Source organism: Mesoplodon mirus, assembly GCF_964341445.2.
Source record: "Mesoplodon mirus genome assembly, chromosome: 5".
Taxonomy (NCBI): domain Eukaryota; kingdom Metazoa; phylum Chordata; class Mammalia; order Artiodactyla; family Ziphiidae; genus Mesoplodon; species Mesoplodon mirus.
In genome coordinates, this window is record NC_138980.1 from 108830673 (window position 1) to 108852760 (window position 22088).

Sequence of the window (22088 nt, forward strand, 5' to 3'; positions counted from 1 at the left end):
GGTGCCCAGAAAGTGAGGTTGCCACAGTATGGCTTCAACAATTGTTTTAGCATGGCGCTATTACTGGTCTAGTATTCTGATTACAGGATTTTAAACAGACGCAATAATCGGCTCTCTACTCCTCAGACAGGTGATTTTAGAATTATTGAACCACATACTCTAAGGAAAAAGCAGCCCTTCATAAATTTTTTTCCTTTATGGATCTATGACCCTTTAAAAAATAATATTGTCATTAAATGCATTCTAAATTAAGCTTCTGTTACCTTCTACATTGAGAAAGGAGAATGCACTAGTTTACACATAAGACGTAGTTTGCATTGTATGTTTTTGTGGGATCCTCTACTATAATTGTGTACCGTGTGTCAGGTGCTCTGCAAGTTGCTTTATGTTTAGTTCATGTCATCTCACAATAACTCTATGACTTAGTTTATTTATTATCTCCCTTTTACATGTGATGAAATAGAGACACTGAAAAAGTTGAAATAATTCACTCAAGGTGTTACTACCAGCAGTGGCAGAGCAGGGATTTGAACCCAGGGAATCTGACTCCAAGGTCCTTGAATCTAACCACCACACTCCTTATGAAGGCTGCTTACTTGAAAGCTTCTACTTTTGAAGGAGGAAAACAAAAAAGGTGAATGCAGATGAGAAGTGTGAACTGTAACATGTGAGAGCTGAGTGTCCTACTTGTCTGAATTTCCGGCTGGGCAGTTTAGTCTTCACATTTCATCTACCAGAGTGTGTACGTATTTCATTATAATCACTAGAGGTGCTTCAAGAGCCTTGGGTGACAGAACCAAAGTTCTAATGTTGCAGCAAAGATATTTGTTCTGTGGGTGGTATGCTATTGGGATAGACTTGTACAAGAGTCTTCAGGAAGACGTAAACAGAAAAGACTCCACCAAACCCACTGTCAGCTGATTAGGCCTTTTGGCCCAGGGCACATTTTTTTTTTTTATTTAACAAATTTAGTTAGTTATACATATACATATGTTCCCATATCCCCTCCCTTTTGCGTCTCCCTCCCGACCTCCCTATCCCACCCCTCCAGGCGGTCACAAAGCACCGATCTGATCTCCCTGTGCTATGCGGCTGCTTCCCACTAGCTATCTACCTCACGTTTGGTAGTGTATATATGTCCATGCCGCTCTTTCGCTTTGTCACAGCTTACCCTTCCCCTTCCCCATATCCTCAAGTCCATTCTCTAGTAGATCTGTGTCTTTATTCCTGTCTTACCCCTATGTTCTTCATGACATTTTTTTTCTTAAATTCCATATATATGTGTCAGCATACAGTATTTGTCTTTCTCTTTCTGACTTACTTCACTCTGTATGACAGACTCTAGGTCCATCCACCTCATTACAAATAGCTCAATTTCGTTTCTTTTTATGGCTGAGTAGTATTCCATTGTATATATGTGCCACATCTTCTTTATCCATTCATCCGATGATGGACACTTAGGTTGTTTCCATCTCTGGGCTATTGTAAATAGGGCTGCTATGAACATTTTGGTACATGACTCTTTTTGAATTATGGTTTTCTCAGGGTATATGCCCAGTAGTGGGATTGCTGGGTCATATGGTAGTTCTATTTGTAGTTTTTTAAGGAACCTCCATACTGTTCTCCATAGTGGCTGTACCAATTCACATTCCCACCAGCAGTGCAAGAGTGTTCCCTTTTTTCCACACCTCTCCAGCATTTATTGTTTCTAGATTTTTTGATGATGGCCATTCTGACTGGTGTGAGATGATATCCCACACACGTATGGTCACCTTATCTTTGATAAAGGAGGCAGGAATGTACAATGGAGAAAGGACAGTCTCTTCAATAAGTGGTGCTGGGAAAACTGGACAGGGACATGTAAAAGTATGAGATTAGATCACTCCCTAACACCATACACAAAAATAAGCTCAAAATGGATTAAAGACCTAAATGTAAGGCCAGACACTATCAAACTCTTAGAGGAAAACATAGGCAGAACACTCTATGACATAAATCACAGCAAGATCCTTTTGGACCCACCTCCTAGAGTAATGGAAATAAAGACAAAAATAAACACATGGGACCTAATGAAACTTAAAAGCTTTTGCACAGCAAAGGAAACCATAAACAGGACCAAAAGACAACCCTCAGAATGGAGAAAATATTTGCAAATGAAGCAACTGACAAAGGATTGATCTCCAAAATTTATAAGCAGCTCATGCAGCTCAGTAACAAAAAAACAAACAACCCAATCCAAAAATGTGCAGAAGACCTAAATAGACATTTCTCCACAGAAGATATACAGACTGCCAATAAACACATGAAAGGATGCTCAACATCTTTACTCATTAGAGAAATGCAAATCAAAACTACAATGAGATATCATCTCACACCAGTGAGAATGGCCAGGGCACATTTTTAACCTGGTAGGCCTGATAGCACAGAGGACAGTGCACCACTCGCTAGGGAACATACAGGGAGAACTGTAAAATGATGGGAGAGGCTTGTGGTAAAATACCAGAGTTTGTCGAACCACATAAAGACTTCACTTGAGTAGAAGCACTGAGTGTAATTATAATCTGCATAACAAAAATGTGAAAAGGTATCAGCTTTTCATACTTTCCGAACTTTGGAACAACTTAATCTGAAATCTTAACTTGAGAAGCTCTAGAGGGAGCTAATCTATTTATATGCATATGTATTTTTTTAAAGACATCTCAAATCTCAACCGTGCTATTAACCAGACTGAGGATTCATTCATGCTCATACAGTAGTAATGATCTTCAAATTTATAAACGTACAGTAGTGTCGATCTTCATCTGAAGGAAACATGAGTTATTTGATTTTCTTTGAGAATATTCTTTCCTGTACAAGTGATTCACATGCTGTAACCCTCACAGTACATATGTGTAACACGTGTCAGAATTTAAAAAGAAAGTAATGGCTTTTGCTGATGAAAGACTTTTAAAATATTTCCCTCAAAAACGTGTTTAAAATATATATGCAAATATAAATATGGGTCTACACACATATATATACATCCCTACCCCTAAGCCACACTGGCTCTTTTGGGAGGTCCCCTCGGACTTTAAAATATAAGACATATTTATTCTGAGTGCTGTGGCTGCTGGGTCACAAATATGGGAAAATAAAATTATCTGTTTCTTCTTTTAGGTTAGGGTGAAGACAACCCAGTTCAGAGTTCACTTCTTTTTCAGGTTGGGAGTATTGAATCTCGTATTAGGTTGGATTTATAATTTCCAGAATCCAAGGCCCTGGAGTAGAGACACGAACCTACACCCACAGATTTCATGGTAGAGCATCCCTACAAATCAACATTTCCCTGCCTTCAAAAGCTTATCTTCTAAGCTAAGACAAATGGACAGCAACTTTTTCATTGATTTAGTGGAAGTAAAAGAGTCTTTATGTTTTCCTTTGCTAAAAGTAGCTCACGGTAAAGTTCTAGAAGAAATGAAGCCCACAGAAAAGTTAAACAGTTTGTAGGTACAAAAAGGGAATTAAGGAACTTTTAGGGTGACATGAAGTATTTGAATTGGGCCAGGTACTTATGAAGATAGTAAGCAGGTACATCATTTGAGGGCATTGGAGAAAGCATGGTGAGGGAGGTTAGGTGGACAGAAAAGGCCTACCTGATTTCTGGGGAGAGATGGTAGCAGCCCTGTGGAAGGACCATATCCATGGAGGGGAGCAAAGGTAGCTGCCACTGACTGGCCCTCTCATTCCGCCCTTCTTGTCCTCTGGTCTCCATGTTGCCAAGTACTTTTAAACTCAGATAAGCTGTCTTATCTTGTTATAGTTACTTAATGTTTAAAATCTTACTCTTACTCTGGAAGAAAAAAATAATAGGTATTTTTTTTCTCTCAATTTCAACCCCATCAAAAATTTTAATAATAAGATGAACCTGCATACAGATGGTATATGTTTTTACTGTTCCAAGTACTTGATATTTATTGGGTTAATTTTGTCAGACTGGGAGCAGACAGTACAATGAAGGAAAGAGCAGATTAATTGTGTATAAGCTAAGGTGAAAAGACATCATAACAAAAATGGAATAGGTGAACAGAATTAGGAAGGGGAAACAAAAATATCAGGTGACAGGATCAAATATTTGTATTAATTCTCAAATCATCAATATGATTTATAGAAATATTTAACTTTCCCTGTTATCCTATACATCATTTATTGTAGAACTGTAGTAATAATTTTTAATGCTGTTGATAGTATGATTTTGCTCATGGCTGATTTCTCTTAGCATGATTTTCAGAATTTCAACATTCTTTACTGATTTGGATTTGGATTTTTTTAACCATTCTTTTAAATGTCCAAGTCAATGAAATATTGTATATATGAAAATAGAATTAATCAAATGAGTTTATTTATATAAGAGTGTAATAGTATATTACTGAGAAATAGACCCTATGTGATACAAATGAAAGAACACAAGACATAAAGTCATGGTCAAGTCAGAGCTGTGTCACTTTACATGGCCACAGATATAGAGTCATATCTGTGTGGCCTTTAACCAGTTTCACAGCTTCAGTTTCCTCCTCTGAAATGGGGAAAATGATACAAGTTTTATATACATTTCAATATTATTTCAGAGTGAAGTGAGATGAGATTGACTATGTATTCATTTTGAAATGTATGAAGTGCTACTCAGATAGAAACAAATATTATACACACAAAGAAAAACAAACAATATTTTCATTTTACCATACATTAATTAAGCCATGAAACTTTAGGATGTTGATGTCTGGCTTATCAAAAATTTTTTTTCACTTTTATTCAACCCAATACCACACTGCCATACTGAAGACATTTTAACAAAAAAAATAATGTCATCTTTCTTTTTTGAAAGATTGGTATTGAGATCACAAGCTCTTACCATTTTTAGAAATTAAGATCCCTCTAAGAATCTAATGAAAGCTAAGCATCCTCTCCCAGAAAAATATTCATATCACATACAGACAGAATTTTGCAAAGAATTTCAAAGGTGTTCATATCCATGGATCCTAATAAAAACCACATCTCCACCTTAGATTGACATATAGTAGGACTTCGGTCATATGGCTTCTTTCCTTTCAGATTTCTGGGTTTTCCAGACTATCACAGTCTTCTACTGTGGACTTTTTTTTTTTTTTTTTTTTTTTTTTTTTTCTTTTTGCTGTATGCGGGCCTCTCACTGCTGTGGCCTCTCCCGTTGCGGAGCACAGGCTCCGGACGCGCAGGCTCCGGATGCACGGGCTCAGCGGCCATGGCTCACGGGCCCAGCCGCTCCGCGGCATATGGGATCCTCCCAGACCCGGGCACGAACCCGAATCCCCTGCATCGGCAGGCGGACTCTCAACCACTGCGCCACCAGGGAGGCCCTGTGGACTTTTAAAGAAGTTGTTTTCCTGCCCAGCTGTGCCTCCACCCATTCCTTGCTTTAGCTGTGTTCCATCTAAGGTCTGTCTCTTAAACAGTCTTGATTCCTGTGTTCAGTCTACCGCCCCCCCACCACCACCACTGCCATTCTCCAGCATTTTTCGTCAGTGCTCATTCATAGTGGAAGCATTAAGGGAGAGAATGGGAGCTAGGAACCACACCAACAGATGCAAGAAGCAGAGGCTTTGGAGGGAAATGGCATTTGCAGGTAGTTCCAGTACTACCAGTTGCAGCAAGGCCAAACAGGAAAATAGTCTGAAAAACTAAAATGTTAGGATTTTCACCGATTTAAAATTCTACTAATCCTAAACAGCCAAATATTTGAAATTTTTTGTTCCTGGGTTCATCTGTAAACAGCCCTTGATTGAGATCCTCTGGAATTTGACCATTCCCCTCCTCTGGTAATATAATATGAAAGTGCGCTTTAAACTGTAAAGAACTATAACAATGTAAGGGAGTATCATGCTGGATTATTAATGTGGTTTGATGTGATGTGAAGAAAAGTTACAGATCATCACCGTCCATTGTGTGAAATGTCAGCCAGATGAACAAACAGACCAAAGTTTTTTCCCTCTGGTAGTCAGTCTATCAACTGTATATTTTTCCAGGTTTGTAGAATTTTAATCCCCAGATTTTCTACTTTTGCACTAAATCCTCAGCCTTTTCAACTCTTAATTTTATATCATTTCACAAATGGTCCTCAATATCTAGTGCTTTCAGACACTACCACCTTAAATTTAAGTCAGCATGTGTCAACAACAACCAAAACAAAATTCAGCACAAATATTTTTAAATGCAGACATATTCTTAGACTACCAGAAGAGTGTGGTGTTCTTATTTAGTAACTTCAACAACGATCTTTCTAGATCTCTAAGTGTTCCTGTTTAGAAAATGAGAATAAGGACATATAAGTTCTTCATGAGCCAGGTGGATTCACTGTTGTGGAATTTGGGGGTTTATTATCCAATGTCAGTTTAAATTTCTATATTCTAGTGCCATTGTAATCCAACGAGAATCTATTTTTAAAATAAAATCTAGAAGCAGGTAGTAAACTGCTTAATAATGAATGTGAAGTATTGAATTAGAGTATTATTTTATGCTTTTAAAAATATTATTGGTACTGCCAGGTGAATTTTTGCAGTAATATTATGATGTTCATAACCAACATTGATTTTAAGATTTGCACATTACATAAGCAGAAACCGCAAGGCACAAAGATTTAAGGTGCAGGAATGCTGCTGAGGCAGCATTAACAGTGAATTAGATTCCCATTAGGTACTGTTTAGTGAAAGGGGATGTGCATATGCAGGGTTTAAAGAAATTTAGGAGAGAGACATTTTTAATTCAGAATGCCAACAGGCATCATTTGGTATTAGAATTGTGGCTTGCATTGTTTTCTGTGTGAGCTTTCATCACCATTCAGAACTCTCCCTTTTTTTAATGCAGTAATGTATTTTTGATAGACAATAAATTAATAGTAAATGATAAATTACTCTTTTTTAGAGGGAGAAAAGACATTTGATGCAAAGAAAGAGTGAAGGCATAGCTATAAAATTCAAGGCCACTAGATACTGTATTGTAACTAATTTTTTTAAGCTTTCTTATATTGTGTCAAATCAGTTACTAGTGTTAGTAGTTGGAATGTTTATGATTCTTTTAATCTAGAACTATTATTTCTCAGTTTCTTTATTTTGCAGACCACTGATGAATTCTTCCGTTTCTTCAAGCCAAGTGGCTCTTTTTTTTAAGTTTTAGAACGATTTAATTTTATAGAAATAACATTCTATAGAAACAAGTTAAAATGTAATCATTTTTCAGCATAAAAGAAAGCAAAATGACATTGATAATCTTTGAAGAGATAGATCTTTGTGGTCATTTAAAACACCAAGGAATTACAAGGCCATGGTGAAGAGCAGGGTAGTTAAATTGGAAAAGTCAAAGACATCTTTCTTTACTGATGTGCCATCTACTAAAAATTAGCAGAAGTTAGTCCTAAGTAGCTAACAGTGAACTCCTGGTACAACTCCCTGAAGCACTGAAATAGGACGTGGTGGAAGAAACTTATAAAAGAAGCCCTCAGGGATTCCTCTTTTTTTCCCCTGTGATGCCTTTAATCCTTGAATTGTCAAACCACGTGGAAAATAATAGAACTATGTAGTTCTAAGACTTAAGTGGTATTGTCTTTTGAAAAGAAAATATTAGGTCTTTTCACACCTCTGGACAAGAATAAGGCATGTGTTCAGTGTAGAAAAGAGTAAATTTGAACAAGAGATGCATATTACTTTTTCATTTTTAATATGATATTACTGTTATCTATGACTAAGCAGATTGCACCCAGTAGGGAAAAAAAATTGTGGCCAATATTTTATTTTCCTTTTTAAAAACAGATGATTCAACGAGAAGCAGATGTGAAAAGTAAGGTGACTGCTGTGGCGTTGACAGACTCTGTTCACAATGTGTGGCATCAAGAAGCTGGCAAAACGATTCGAGAATGGATGAGAGAGGTGAGATGATTTTTTTCAGTGCTGAGATGAATGAGTGTGAGCCTTTATGTCTTGAGCAGCCCCACTAACTTATATCACCTCCCACCGCCAAACTCCCTTTCTGGAGGCAGAAAGAGGGAATAGAGAAAACTAGACATGGTTGAAATAATAATAGGAAACCCTTCTGAAGAAAAACTACTTTTTTGAAAGCCCTCCTCCCATTTTTCTTTTTCTTTTTTCTTTTTTTTTTTTTTGGCTTTCTATAGAATATCCCCTTTTTCTTTTTCTTTTTTTTTTTTTTGGCTTTCTATAGGTTATATGTATGCATACAGTATATAGTAGGAGCTTTGGCTGAATAAGGTCATGATGTTAGGAGGTTATTTTTCCCTGATTTTTAATTTTGGTATTTAGCATTGGTACTGCTTAATTACAAGAAACAAGCCCAATATACACTGTCTCATTCTTTTCTTCAGAAGTGGTCAATATGTGCCCCCCTTAAATGGATGGCTCACTGCTGCCAGTAGGGGGAGAAGAAGTGAAAAGCTGAAATAGTGTTTTGCAGACCCTTGAGCTAGGAGAAACCCAGGGGCTGGTCATGGTCCAGCCTCAGGCTAAGAAAGTTTTTCACGCTTCCTAAGGGCTTGTGAACCTGAGAATTTACAAGGACTCATTGAACATGCTCCCATTTTTCAAAAAACTTTCAGCTCATTATTCCCTTGATTCCTATTACAGATATATAGCTGAAATTTCTTTTTTACTTATATTCACCTTCCTGATATTATAAGCAATTGACATTAGCCACGCCATGCTTTAGCAATTGTTTAATCAAATCAATACTTATATTTATATATATGAATGAGCTGGTTGACCTTCCTGATTTTCTTCCAGTTTTTTTTTTTTAATAGAATACCCAGGTATTTATTCAGCTGACCTCTCACCATAGGTACAGTAACTTCTGCCAGTCCTCATGGTGCACCATAAGGACCAGAGAGTTAATGTTTGAAAAGAGTTTTGACTAAACAGAAGGACTAGGCTATATAATCCCACAGTGGTGTTATCATATCACCAATCTGTTTTCACTGTTGTTATTCTCCATTAGAAAAAGTATTTTCATCATGCAGAAGTCCAAAATATTTTTGCTCCACTCCTTATAATGAACATATAAAGGTGGGTTTTTTTAAATCTATTCTAACACCCAGGTGTTTTCTGACCACATTGCTTTTCTCCTTTCTCCTTTCACAATTTAGCTACATCCTTAATTTTCATTTCCAAGGACCTAAATTCTTCCAAGAGAAATTTTGTGTATTTTATGACTATAGTTTCTTATGCAGTTTATCGGTCCAAATGGATACATAAACAGCTCCCAGTATTATATAACTAGTAAGGTTTATAAATGATCTGTTGGTACCTTTTTCCCCCCCACACAGCCAATATAGAATTTAGGGCTTATCCCAAACAAGAAGCATCCCTGTTTATCATGTTTTTTAATTGCAAGTTCTTCATGTCTCATTCCAGGTGACAAATATAACAGAATTTATTTAGATTTACTTTTTAAGTATTTCTAAGATTGGATTAGGCATCCCCTAAAAATCAGCATATATTAATCTGTGCATTTTTTCATCTGACTGAAATAGGCAGTAATTGAATTTATCTTAATTTAGTCAAAGCTGTCAATAATTTTTTTGCAGACATAGCTTTTATAAAATTTTTGAAAATTTTATAAAATTTGATAAATGACCTAGTGCTTTCAATTCCCTCAATTATGCCTTAGGCATAAAGAAGCATGAAGAGTTTTGTGTTACTATGTACCAAAATTCAAACCCCAGGTCAATCACTTACCTAGCTGTGTAGTCCTGGGCAAGTTTCTTAATATCTTTGAGATTCAGTTTTCTCATCTATAATATATAATACCTATCTGTAAACATGGCTGGGAAAAAATACTTGTAAGGAAACAGCACAGTTGTTGGCACTTTAAAGAAGTTCAGTAAATCACAGCTATTATTATTGCTACCTTTTCACCCCAAATAATATAAGATAGATGAACACTGTTCTCCTTTTGTTTCATGAATGATTTGCATATTCAAAATATCTTACAAAAGAGAAGTAATTCAGAACAAGGAGTTAGGAGAACTAAGTATTGATAATGATGCTGGCTTAGTCACTCACTAGGTAAAACAGTAATTAAGGAGCTAGCGTGAACTACCTGGGTCTACCAGGTACTCTGCCAAGGCTTACTGTCTTGAGAAAGCCACTCTGCCTTTCTGGGCCTGTTTCATAATTGTAAACTAGACATAATAATTCCGATTTCATCTATTTCATGAATTACTGTGAGAATCAAAGATGATAACCAGGAGGAAAACCCCTTGAAAACCAAATGGTACTACATAAAGAAATCAAGTGTATTACTGTAGAAAACACTATAAGATCCCAGAGATAAAAATGATTAGATCATTGTTAATGGGGCTTTGAAATCATCCCTGCTCAGAGCTCTCCACTGAAACAAGAGCAAAAAGAGGGACTATAGAAGTCTCTTTCAGATATCCTTGCAGGAACTCACCTAAATGTGTGATCCCCTAGTGGAGAATTCAGTGTGGTTTATTTAGCCAGGTTAGAGTCCAGGATTTCCCAACACTCAGGATGAAACAGCATCCCCTCTTCTTTCTCCTTTTCAGTCCCTGTGCACTCTGCAAGACTCCATGAAATACTGAAGAGCAAGCAAGCCTGAATTCAGCGATTAGAAAGGGCAGTTGTCTTGAGCACAGGTGTTGGGAGAAGCCGTGGCAGGGCAGCCTTTGTGCCCTCCACTGCCCACTGCCCTACCACCTCTGACTCCAGCTCCATTTAAAGTCAGCTCAAAAACTGAGAGTTTGCAGATATCCCTGCCAGGAAAAACACCTCAGCTGAACCGGCACCTTATCCATAAAAACACCAGTCTGGTTGTAGATGAAGCCTCAGTGCTTTGGGCCTCTTGATGATTGGCTCCATTATTTCACCAAACACTGCTTTAAAATGTGGAAGTAAGATAATGGTACAAATTGCCTAGTCATTCTTGTTGTACTACAAATTAGTAAAGCTGTTTGTTGTTTTACAAACATGTTTAAATTAATATGGTAAAGTTGCTGATGTTAAGTATTCATTTACTATAGAAAGCTGATTTTTAAAAATTCTTCTAATTAGCACAGTGAAAGAAGGTTAAGTACTGTATTCTTGTATTAATTGTATAACTTTAAAATAACAATTTCTTTTAAAGAAAGAAGGTCAAAGAGGGCTACTTATGGCAATGATTCCAAGCGAAATCTACTCCCAACCAAAAGACCAAGCATACATACTAAGCCAGCCTCATGAGAAGAGGTAGAAAGTAACCAAAGGCAGCTCCTGAAAGGAGCTTCTTACCTCAGGCTCCAGGCCTGTAAAGTCTGAGTGCACAAGGATGAACCCACTTAGCATAAGAAGGACATTATGCTAAGTGAAATAAGTTAGACACAGAAGGAAAAATACTACATGATATCACTTATATGTGGACTCTTAGAAAGTCGAGTACACAGAAGCAGAGAGTAGGATCGTGGTTACCAGTGTCAGGAAGGTGGGGAAACAGGGAGATGTTGGTCAAAGATTGCAGTGGTATAGAATGCACAAGTCTAGAGACCTAACGAACAGCATGATGACTATATTTAATAATACTGTTTTGAATACTGGAAATTTGCTAAGAGAATGGATTTCAGGCTCTTTCACCACACCCACTGAAAAATGCTAGCTATGTAAAGGAGAACATCTTAATTGGCTTGACTGTAGTTATTTCACTATGTATATGTATATTAAATCATCATGTTGTACAACTTAAATATATAGTTTTTATTAAAAAAAAAAAAAGGCTGAGTGGGTGAATGTCATTTCCTGACATACCCCTGGCCTCTGAAAGTCTCCAGCCAAGCCAGATATATGGTTCTACATAATAGTCATGAACCCTTAACCATCACCATTCAGTTCTGAGTGTCAGTCCTGGAAACACAACCTGATAAGTAGTAGTTCTTGTCTGAGGAGGACACAATGCCTTCCATATTAAGCATCAACCTCTAGACACTGATGATTTATATAACTCATAAAAATGAATAAAAATCTATGCTCAACCAGGGCAACATGCATCTCCAAATACTTCCAAATATCTTGCACAGGAATACCTAGTACCTACTTTTCTCTTTAAACATAATATATTAAGTTGTAAACTTTTTATAAAAATTTTTAATTCATTTCATATCTACACTGAAATATTGTCAACCTTGGTTTAAATAGTCACTCAGCACTGCTTTGGCCTATAGGCACTTCTAGTTTATACTAATAGCTCCCAAACTTTTGGATTTCATGAAGAAGGCAATTTACAACCACAAAAACCTAAAGTTTTAAAGTCATAATTTCAGAGTAAAAGACCTTTAAAGTTGAAAACACTTAACTTTAAGACACTCACTGTATTGCCTTTTTTTCTCTTATTCCCTCAGACCCAGAGAAATTGTAGTTACAGGATCCATCCCAATCTGCTGGCTCTGGCCAAGGGCTTCTTTCTCTCTGCTTGTTGGTCGGGATGAGGCGGGGCTGCATCTGAGGCTCAAGCATGTCTCTGTTGGTACCTCTAGTCCAGCATGCCTTGTTGTCTGCTCAGGGCAACTGAGAATAAGATCTCTGAGGTCTGGGAACACACTCCAGCATGATCTGGGTTTAGATAGGGCCTTCCTAGTGGGCTGCTTCTGTCGTCATCCAAGACACTTAGCTAGTGTTCATCTCAACTGAAGAACTGGGATAGGGTGCAAATTGGGGCATTGAGAAGAGGGATAAAATAAGCATTAGAAAAACAGTGAAAAGAGATTTGGTTTCTAAACTATAAAAACACATCTCAGAATAGGGAGTTCCATTTGATAAGATGGAATTTCAGATAGATTGAATTCATATGTAATGGCTGTATGTCTTTCTCATATTTCCTTCTTTACATATATTTCCCAGTTTGTTTACATTATTTTGTTTCATTATACTCTGTCATATGGCAAACATATTTTTAGCTTGTTTTGTCCTTTTCTCTCTATATTTTTCCCAGTGGGATAGAAATGTCACACAAACATGCACACACCATACGTATACGTCAACTTATGGTATCAAACCTTTACAATTCTATACCAGTACTTTGTCATTGCAGAGAACTTTTGAACATATTTACTTTAATTATAGGATGTTTGTTTTCTATCCTATTTTTATGAGAGATCAAAGCCTAAACATGTGCCTAGATAAAAACTGAACTTTCAGGATCATAAAATGTAAACGTGTATTTTGTTTTAAATGTTTGAGTTAAAGGTGACCTGGATAAAATCCATTTTGTTCAGCTTTTAAAGTCAATGACGAGTTAGAAAATGACTAATCGCCTTAATACTATAATGTACCATCACTGTTACTAATACTGGAAATATCCTATAAGACATAGTTTTACATATGTGAAGTATAAGTGAACAGTATTAAGACTGACATATCACCTGGGTAATAGCCGACTTTCATCAGATTTGGAGGTACTACTAGGATGAATAATAATAAAATATATACCTAATCGCTGCCTGTCTGTCGATGGAGCTAATTGCTGTCATTGAAAAGACTAAATTGTTTAAGAAAAAGAGAGAGAAAGAGAAAGTCATTCTTCATTGAAGCTATCTCCCTGTATCATTGGAAACCTATTTTTAGTACCTATAGAAGTCATGATTTTTGAATTTATTAGGGGTTGTGATGAATGATAAAACAAATCATCCATTTACATATCTTGACACTGCTTTGGAGAATACTCGTTTCTTACAAGCAAGTGTCACACTGTATATAAAAGCTGGCTAATTGTGTGCTAATCTTCTGCATTATCTAGAACTCTCTGAGGTGGTATTCTATCAATAGTAATATTAATTTTATTTATTTCAAATGTATGAAATATCTTCTAAAACCCTATTTCTTTTATAATTTCTTCTCCCTTACATTGTATAATTTTGCATTCAGCTGCTAATTAAGATTAGGAGTGAAAATTATAGAATACATATCCACTTTAAACCATCAAGCTTTTATAATACATGAAGATAGTAATATTTTATCCATTTTAAATGTAAAATGAGAGAAAGCAGTTAAGAACATTACTAGATGTTGTGTTTGTTTTCATGTTTTTTTTTTCCACACAGTTCAATAGTTTCATTGATCTACCGTTTCTTACAAAAATCTGCCATGCTTTGTGAACTTCACTTTCTAATCTCATACAGCAACCCTTCCTTTATGTTATTCCTGCTCTCCCTGGTCCCAGAACAGTAGGGTTGCCTTGACAAATCTATTCAAAAGCCATTCCTCGGCCTTTATTGGTGGGGACTGGGGCCTTTGAAATTCTCTCCTCACTGCAACACAGCTGACATCTTCTTCCAGACAGAATGAATTAAGGAAATACAATAAGACACTTGATCTACCAGTCAAGGATCTTTCCACAGTGAGGACGGATTCCATGGTGCACAACCAGGACAGCAAGCATCTAAAAATACACAATACATGCTTGTTTACCAGAATAGCAATCAGCGATTTTTCCAACATGATTGATAGGATGATTTCTTTTAAAATAAAATCTGTCTGGAAATTCATTGTGTTTGTGTGTGTGTGTGTCTGCATGTGTGTGTGTGTGCATATGTTGGAAATTTTTTTAAAGCCATATGAGGTTAATCACATTTTTAAAGCCAGACTTCAAATACACACTTAAAATGTATGGAAGGAATATAGATTATTTTTATTTCATCTGTCTGAGTTGTAAATCATCATTATCTTAGAGGTTTATCCTTAATATTGAAACCTTTGTGTCCTCAGACACACAGCTACAATTCACCAGGTTGTGTTTCTTTTGAACTGTTTGATACAGCCTTCATTGAACCAAGTTGAAGTAAAAATTAAAAGAGTATATTTATATGGGCCAGATTTTGAGGAGTAATTGCAAAATTTATTTCCTCTAGTATTACAAAGACAAAGAATATAGTTTTAAAATATCACTATTCTTTCACATGTTCAAATTAATATTTATTTCCATCTAAAAGTTAAAAATAGATACCCTTTTCAATTTCCTCTAATTAAAATCCTAGCCTTCTCTTATGAGTATATTGCATCATAGTTCACAGAAGGTTACATGTCTTCTTAATATCAGGACAGATAACTTGCTGAATTGTAGAAGATGAACTCTTTTCCACAGTCATATTGGTCATGAATAATTACTGACTGTTTACATAAGAGAATTTTTTACAGAGTATGGAAAATAGAGTATACTTATAGTGGTTGATTGTATAGGATAAATTAATCTCTACAGCCTAACAAGTTGGTCTTGCCTTAAATTATGTTTTAACAGAACATTGTCTCTATTACATTGCAGAACTGTTGTAATTGGGTCTCTAGCTCAGAACCGTTAGACACATCAGTGGAGTCCATGCTGCCTGACTGTCCCCGAGTCTCAGCAGGTATGTGTTTGATGAGAGATGTATAGAGTGCTTTTTATTAAGGTGAAAAAATATGCTAATGAAATGTGGAATTCTATTTTGTGAATTAAGCATGTTGTTCTGCCTTGAATCTTTGAATGAATTATTGGTAACATACAGCATGGGTCTCACCCACTACCAGAAGTGCATTAAGTAGCTGAAGATGCTTACAATGAAACTCCATAAAGATGAATAGGTGAAACAATGTGAGAGTAATATAGACAGTTGCTGTTGAAGCTTAGGAAGATTAGACGTACATAAATTGAAAATTAGGACAAGGACTGGATCGCTGTACAGGATCTCAGAGTATTTGTCTCTGATTGATTACCAATTCAGTGATCCAATAGGCATTCAAGACTGTGAGTTCAGAGAAGAGACATTGCTGTGGCCTAGAGTCTAGAGAAGTTTTTCATGTGAAAGATTTTGGCTGGGCCTTGTGTGTTAGATAGGACTTGGATTATAGGAAGACATGCAGGGTGGTATTCTAGGCAAAAGAAACAGCAGTATAAGGAATAAGGGCTGGAATGGATCAGAAGATATTCACAGGGGGCAAAGACAAGACTGGCCTGTCCACTGAAAGAAAAGAGGTAGCGGGGTGAGCACCTGAGGAAGCAGGTGAGCTCCAGACAGTTGAAGAGTGGCATTGATTTCCATCCTAAAAGGTGGGTTACTTTAGTCTCTAATCTCTAGGTAAGAGGAAAGAGTGACATTTTTCATTACTTTCTGATTTTGGCTTTCACAATTTTGATGGTAAACACAAACTGATCAGTGGTGTCTGGTTATGTTACAGAACAGAAATGGGTTTGCTTTGGTCATAGATGCCAGAGAATGAGTAGAAGTTTTAAACATGAACTACCTCATATAACAACCATAAGAGATAGCTAATCGCTAAGCAAAGTTGCATACATGTTTACATATTTGAAGGAAATAATTTGGAGAACAGTTCAACTACTAGGTAAAGAACTATTATTATAATTAAATTTCACCATCATTAATACCTAACTTGAACTGAGCTTCACTATCTTTATAACTAAACTTTTCAGGTCTGTCAATCAGAGTTCAGTCAGAGCAACAGACTACTAGGTGATATATATGCTACAGTGTGTGTGTGGGGGGGTGTACATTAATTATAATATATTGTCTTTATTATCAGTGATTATGTTCTATAAAGTCTCTGAGAACACTGAATTAGTGAATACTGAATCATTACTCCTAGGGAAAATATAGGGTTAGGTTCCTGCAAGCTTCTGGTCACATTTTCATCGACCAATCAATATATAACTTTGTTTTATGAGTGTTTCAGTTTAAAGATGCCTTATTTAACATATATTGTTGATTCGCTAACATTGAATTCACAGTCAACAGCACTGTAACTCATGCCCTAATGGGACTTATTTTCTCCATAAGACACATCACTGTCTTAACACTTCAGCACTATACTTGGACGCCATTTCAGAGAACAAAATCACCAACAAAAGCACAAAAATGTGAAAAACATGGCACTAAATAGTCTTCAAAAAGGACACTTGTTTACAGTACAAGAACTGGAACAAGAAGGCAAAGCATGGCCTTATTTCACCTTAGTTAGGAATGTGTGTGTTGAGCAACTCAAATTTTTCACCACGTTGCACATGTGCATATCCACAAATGACCACAAAAGCACCATGAGTATTGATTTGGGGATTTACAAATAAATTTTAATAAGTAGGTGAATTCAGAAATATGGAATTCACAAATAATGAGGATTGACTATATATAGTAAAGGATATATTACAGAGATTTGACCTGGGATTTGATCAGAGCTGGTTAAGCAGTCTCTATAAGAATGTCGACTTGGCAAGCAATGCTGGAGCTGAGTCTACAGAGCAGACAGTTGTTAAGGGAAGATGTTATGTAAACGGGTGGAGAGCAAGAATGAGCTGGAACGCATAAGCATGAGCTGGAGCCCATGAAGATGGACTTAAACCCATGTCAGTTCTTGTGGCTTCTGTCCTTGGTGGTGTGGGTGTCCTGTAGAAGCCAGTGCCCTTTGTCCTGGTAACCACTGCCTTGTGCCACCAAGTGAACCAGCAGATAAACAACGTGTGTGAGCTTGAAATGGTTGCTGCTTCACTTTAACTCTCCAAATTTCCCACAGAAGTCTCCCTTTTGTACCATTCGAACTAGAGACACACAGATTGAAAAGGAATTCTGGGAAATGTAGTTCAACCTAGCCAAATTGCCACATCACGGAGCCTCCACAGTTCACCGCTTGTCAACTTGGCACTCATATACATCTCCTTAAACCAGACAATCTCCAAATGAAGACATTAATGAAGTCTTGCTTCCACCTAACATGATACAACTATCCCGTGTACAATCGAAAATACACTAAAAAGGAGGATACAAAGCCCATTTTTTGTCCTTGGCTGATAGTTCATTCTTCTCATCTTTGGTATCCTATAGTTTAAATACTGAGAGATAAAGCTAATTACTATTGACACATCTTACATGAGATGTTAAGGGAGTAAGAGAGAAGAAAACAAAAATATTTAGTATATATATTCATATCAAAATGAGGAAATACTCATAACTATTACATTCCTCATTTTTGCAACTGGTCAGGTAGTTGTAACTGGTATGTATAACTACCTTCATTCCATATTCTCTTTGCTTTCAGCAAGCACCTCAACTGGTCATGGTCTCTTGCCTGGTGGGATGACCTGTATCTTCATTCCTGAAGGGTCTGGGCTATTAGCAATCCTGCCTGACTTACATTATTGTAGTTTTCTATTGACACGAATCACAGAAAACATTAACAGATGACCTAGAGAATTTCCTGCACCACAGACACTCCTATTTACCCCCATTGTGTAGTAGCAACTCAATTTTTCCTTAGTAATCAGGATCAATCACCCTAGTCAATATAGTAACACTCTCTGTTGCTTGTTAATCCAGTGGTATAAGGATTCCAAAGTGGCAAGATGGCAGTTTCAGCTTTCATTTCAGTGGAATCGTTGTGACACCTCATGGAAGCATTCCTCCATATGGAACCTTTAGACCAACAGAGCCTAAAGTCATGGGAATGGGAAGCAGTTCTTTTGCTAGTAGATCACTAAGAGTAATGAGAAGAGAATCCAGCCCCATTTCTACTCCTCATTCCTAGGTCTGGGAGAAACATCACAGTGTATTAAAGGCTGATTTAGAGAACATAACGCCTCTGGGAGGACATTGTCTCAGCTCTACAAGGTGTTGTCACCTAACCAGGCACCGTAACTGACTGTTCAAAAAGTCATTCCAGGGCTTCCCTGGTGGCGCAGTGGTTGGGAGTCCGCCTGCTGATGCGGGGGACGCGGGTTCGTGCCCTGGTCCAGGAGGATCCCGCGTGCCGCAGAGCGGCTGGGCCCGTGGGCCATGGCCGCTGAGCCTGCACGTCTGGAGCCTGTGCTCCACAACAGGAGAGGCCACAACAGTGAGAGGCCCACGTACCGCAAAAAAAATAAATAAATTAAAAAAAGTCATTCCACCATTCTATCAAGCCTACTGCTTAAGAACAATGGGGAGCATGGTAATACCAGTGAATGCTGGCAGATCTCAGGCTCTTTCTTGTCCCCTCGCTTGCTCCCTCTGATGGAAGCCAGCTGCCATGTTGTGAGCTGCTCATGCAGAGGCCTATGTGGCAAGGAATTGGTGTCTCTGGCTGAGAGCCAGTGAGGATCTGAAGCCTGCCAACAGCCATGAGAGTGACCTTGGAAAAGGATCCCCTCCCAGTTGAGCCTTGAGATGACTGCAACCTCAGCCAACACCTTGACTGTGGCCTTGTGAGAGGCCCTGAGCCAGTCATCCAGCTAAGTCACACTCAGATCCAGGACCCTCAGATGCTGGGACTGATAAATGTGTTTTGTTTTAAGCTGTGAATTTTGGAGACGACTTGTTCCACAGCAGTAGATAATTAATACAACAGGCTTACTTCAACTCTGGTGGTTGCCCAAGCCTAAGCAGAAAGAAACCTTAACTTTTTTTGAGACTAAAGCTTTGTAAGGTTCTTCTTATCTCTGATACCTTAGGGTTTAAGAGCAACTCTTTCAAAAAAAGGCACTAAAAAGTTCTTTGAAGACAATTTATTTCTACCCTTTCTCTTCCACTACCTCATTAGACTTTGTGGTACAGTTTACCAAAGATAAGATATTTTCTTCTTTATCACACTCATTTGATCTTATACTAAGTCGTCAGCTCTTCTCTGAGCTTATACTTAAGCTTATACTATTCAGCTCTTCTCTTACCAAATTTTTCTTAGAACAGAACTTGCTACTTTCTGTAACCTTCTATTTCCTGTGGGTGTTTATTCCAACAAATTTAGCTTAAATCAGAAGGAGATTTCATGTACACTCCGCAGCATACACAGTTGTCCCCCACTTTATGAAAGCTTACTTTATGCCACTTCACTTTTATGAAAGACCTGCATTAGTACCTGTTTCCATTAACAGAAGGAAATCCAAAGAGGATTTTTGCTTTTAGGAAGAAAGGCGAAAGCAAAAATAGCATTCAGCATTTGTTTTCAGGGAGCCGTTATAGAGGCAGCAAGTACCCTGAGCTGCAAGAGTGACACCACTAAGCTCCTTCTCTGGGAACTACACTCTGCATCTCAACATCAAGTTGCCATAGCTTAAATGTGCATGTAAACATCTGTGCCTTATCTCGATTTATTTTGGGCATCCACTAGCAAGAGTGCCCTAAGGTAGTTGCTTCTTCACTTTACATCATTTTGGCTTACGAAAGGTTTCACAGGAGTTACTCTACTTTCAGATAGTAGGGGAAACCTGCATCCATTTATTCCTCAAATATTTATTGAGCAATTATTATGTTCCAGGTACTGTTCTGGAAGCTGGGGACATAGCAGTGAACAATAGCTTATAATGAATTTTTTTTCCCCAAAAAAACTGTTTCCTGGCCCTCTGCCAGTGGGTAGTTTGCTCCTTTTGAATTTGGCATCAACACTAGGTTGCATCAATTGAGAGAACAGTTAGGGCCAGTACCCCCAGCATTTTCCATACCTACTTATAAAAATCGAACAGGTTTTCAATCAAAATCAGCAATTTCCCTCAGAGTCCTAAAAAAATGTTGAACATTTTTTATGACATGATCAACATTATTATGACATGATAAAAATGGAATTTTAAAGAAGATTAACTTAGTAAATGAATAAAAAACAGGAGCAAGAAGCCGGAGGCAGTAGACTCAGCAGGATGTGACAATAAAGCCAGTATATGTGGTTGATGGTGTGAACTGGAGTGGTGGCGGTGGGAACAGAGAGGATAGGAGAGCTGTAACAAATATGACTTGGGAAGAATCTATACTCCTTGATGATAAACAGATTGAATGTGGAAGCTAAGGGGAGGGAGAAGACAATGATAAACTCCAATGAAAAGTAACTGGGATAATGAAAATGTCATTACCAGAAGTACAGGGGAGCTGGAGGGGGAAATCAATTATGGGCAAGAAATGATGAAATTGTTTTATGACCTACTTAATTGAGATAATGATAGTTGAGGTGATGGCAGGAAATTCAAGTAGAAATGGCAAATGTTGTTTAAGTACCTTTGAAAGACTTGAAATTCTCTGATTAATAATCCTGTTACTATAATTTAAACTGGTAAGATTATTTGAAATTTTCAACGTGTACTGACCACAGGTTAGTAATGGATGTCCAGACTATCCATTCAATTTAGTGAAGGCTTTTTTTTTCCAGATTTCTAAATTATGAAGGTTTTTTTCTTGTTATAATTTGCTTTTTATCTTTTGACTAGACGTTTCATGGTCAAAGCAATGAAATTACCTGTAAAAATACACACTCATTTAATATTGTATTTTTTCCTTTATTACTAAATATGTTTCCCTTTACCCCCAAAATAGATCTAATGCTCATAAAAGCTCTATTTTATGAATGTTGTTTACCTATGCATATATATTTTAAAAGCAGGTATAATAAAATTTTTAAATTGTACTTAAAATACACTGATAATTATTTTCAGTACAGTCACATTGTTTTTATTTTTCTTTTGAAAGCAAATGTAATACTTGACAACTCCACACTTAAGAATTGTCAGCATTGTATCTTATATTGTACTTAAAATGAAGTCTGACTTTTCAGTTATTATAACATATAGTGAACGGTGGATATTTGAGGGATCTTGAATACGTGCCAAGTGACTGGTTCCCCCACTTTATTTTAATAGTATTTCGTACTAGTGAAAATCAACGCATTGAAAATGTTATTCAGAGAAACATATAATAGGTTAATAGGATATATGTTTATTGTATAGCCCACATTTTGGTTGTTTATGTTTATTATAAAATGGCAACAGCAAATATCTGCCTCACTTATAGAAATGTTATGAAATGTTACAAGGACAATTTTTTTAGTATCTAGAGGGATAGTTTAGGTTCATCAGGAGGAAGGCACTGTGAAAATGTAATGTGACACTATATATTCTCATTAGTCATTTTAGAATTTAAAACTGTCATTTGTTTAAAAACAATTATTGATTATTTTAATCCTGTAGAAATGGAAAAAGCATTTACAGAAATATTTTCCCTTCCATTTTCTTGTCTCCAATTCTATTTTTAAATAGCAAATAACTTAGTTATTCATGTTTTCCTATGTTCTCTGTGACACTGGTAAGAG

At 36.9% G+C, this 22088-nt stretch overlaps 1 protein-coding gene across 8 annotated transcripts in view; it reads left to right on the plus strand.

The window, feature by feature from the left end:
• ARB2A (ARB2 cotranscriptional regulator A) overlaps window positions 1–22088 on the plus strand; it is a 455970-nt gene that overhangs the window by 283627 nt on the left and 150255 nt on the right. For all 8 annotated transcript variants that reach the window (XM_082623477.1, XM_082623475.1, XM_082623478.1 and 5 more), the window contains 2 exons: window positions 7818–7934; window positions 15322–15406. In XM_082623477.1, coding sequence (XP_082479603.1) covers window positions 7818–7934; window positions 15322–15406 — 202 coding nt within the window. The remainder of the gene's footprint in view (window positions 1–7817; window positions 7935–15321; window positions 15407–22088) is intronic.